The sequence below is a fragment of the Buceros rhinoceros genome, unplaced genomic scaffold, assembly GCF_000710305.1.
Source record: "Buceros rhinoceros silvestris isolate BGI_N320 unplaced genomic scaffold, ASM71030v1 scaffold40488, whole genome shotgun sequence".
Classification (NCBI taxonomy): domain Eukaryota; kingdom Metazoa; phylum Chordata; class Aves; order Bucerotiformes; family Bucerotidae; genus Buceros; species Buceros rhinoceros.
This window is the reverse complement of record NW_010429290.1, coordinates 314-1058: the sequence shown is the minus strand read 5'-3', so window position 1 is coordinate 1058 and position 745 is coordinate 314. Positions and strand designations below refer to the sequence as shown.

Genomic DNA, 745 nt, shown 5'->3' with positions numbered 1-745 from the left:
TCACAAATCTTTGAGCTATGGGGCCTTGATCTGGCCAAGCTGGGCAGGATCAGGCCCTCTGGGCCCTAGAAAAAGATTTATCTGCTTGAGTACAATTTCTAAAGGAAGAGAAAGGGCTTCAACTTCTCAGCTTCATACATTTTAACTACTTGTAAACGAAAAGTAAAAGCCACTCGATTTTCCCCCTGGCTCCTCAAAACAAATAAGGCGTTTGTACCTGCCTCTCCCAATCCTTGTAGAATAAATCAATTGACTTGTGTTTATTAAGAGAGGGTAATTTAAAAGATGGGTAAATATTCTTCTCCAAAACAACTGCCCAGGTAATTTACTGACAATTACTTATCTTCTCCATGTTAATTGGCTAAACAACATATGGGTTTACAAAATTGTTTACAAAACAATTAGCGTGGAGTTTTAATAGGTGGTGTGTGAACGCCAGGCATAATTGATATAGGAACTACATTAGGAGCTTTTAACGTTAGTGCTGCCTGAACGAGCCCTCATGGATTCCAGCATGACTATTTGTCTTTTTAATCAAGGTGAAGAGGTTAAACAGCCTTTCAGATGACTTCTGCATACAACCTGGAATAGGCGACCATGGCGTAAGATAAGACAATTAAAATACTTATTTCTATAGAAACGGAAACATCCCCGTACCTGCTTCAGACGCCTCCATTTGGCTCTGCGATTCTGAAACCACGTTTTGACCTGAGCAAGGACAACGAGAAAAGGCACGGGGTAGTCT

At 40.7% G+C, this 745-nt stretch overlaps 1 protein-coding gene across 1 annotated transcript in view; it reads right to left on the bottom strand.

Moving 5' to 3' along the window:
• Positions 1–708, bottom strand: part of HHEX (hematopoietically expressed homeobox) — a gene marked incomplete at its 5' end in the record, with an annotated part of 2051 nt that extends 1343 nt beyond the window's left edge. Inside the window, one exon of the mRNA XM_010142590.1 lies at positions 658–708. Within this exon, the coding sequence (XP_010140892.1) occupies positions 658–708 (51 nt within the window). The remainder of the gene's footprint in view (positions 1–657) is intronic.
• Between the last annotated feature and the right edge of the window lie 37 nt (positions 709–745).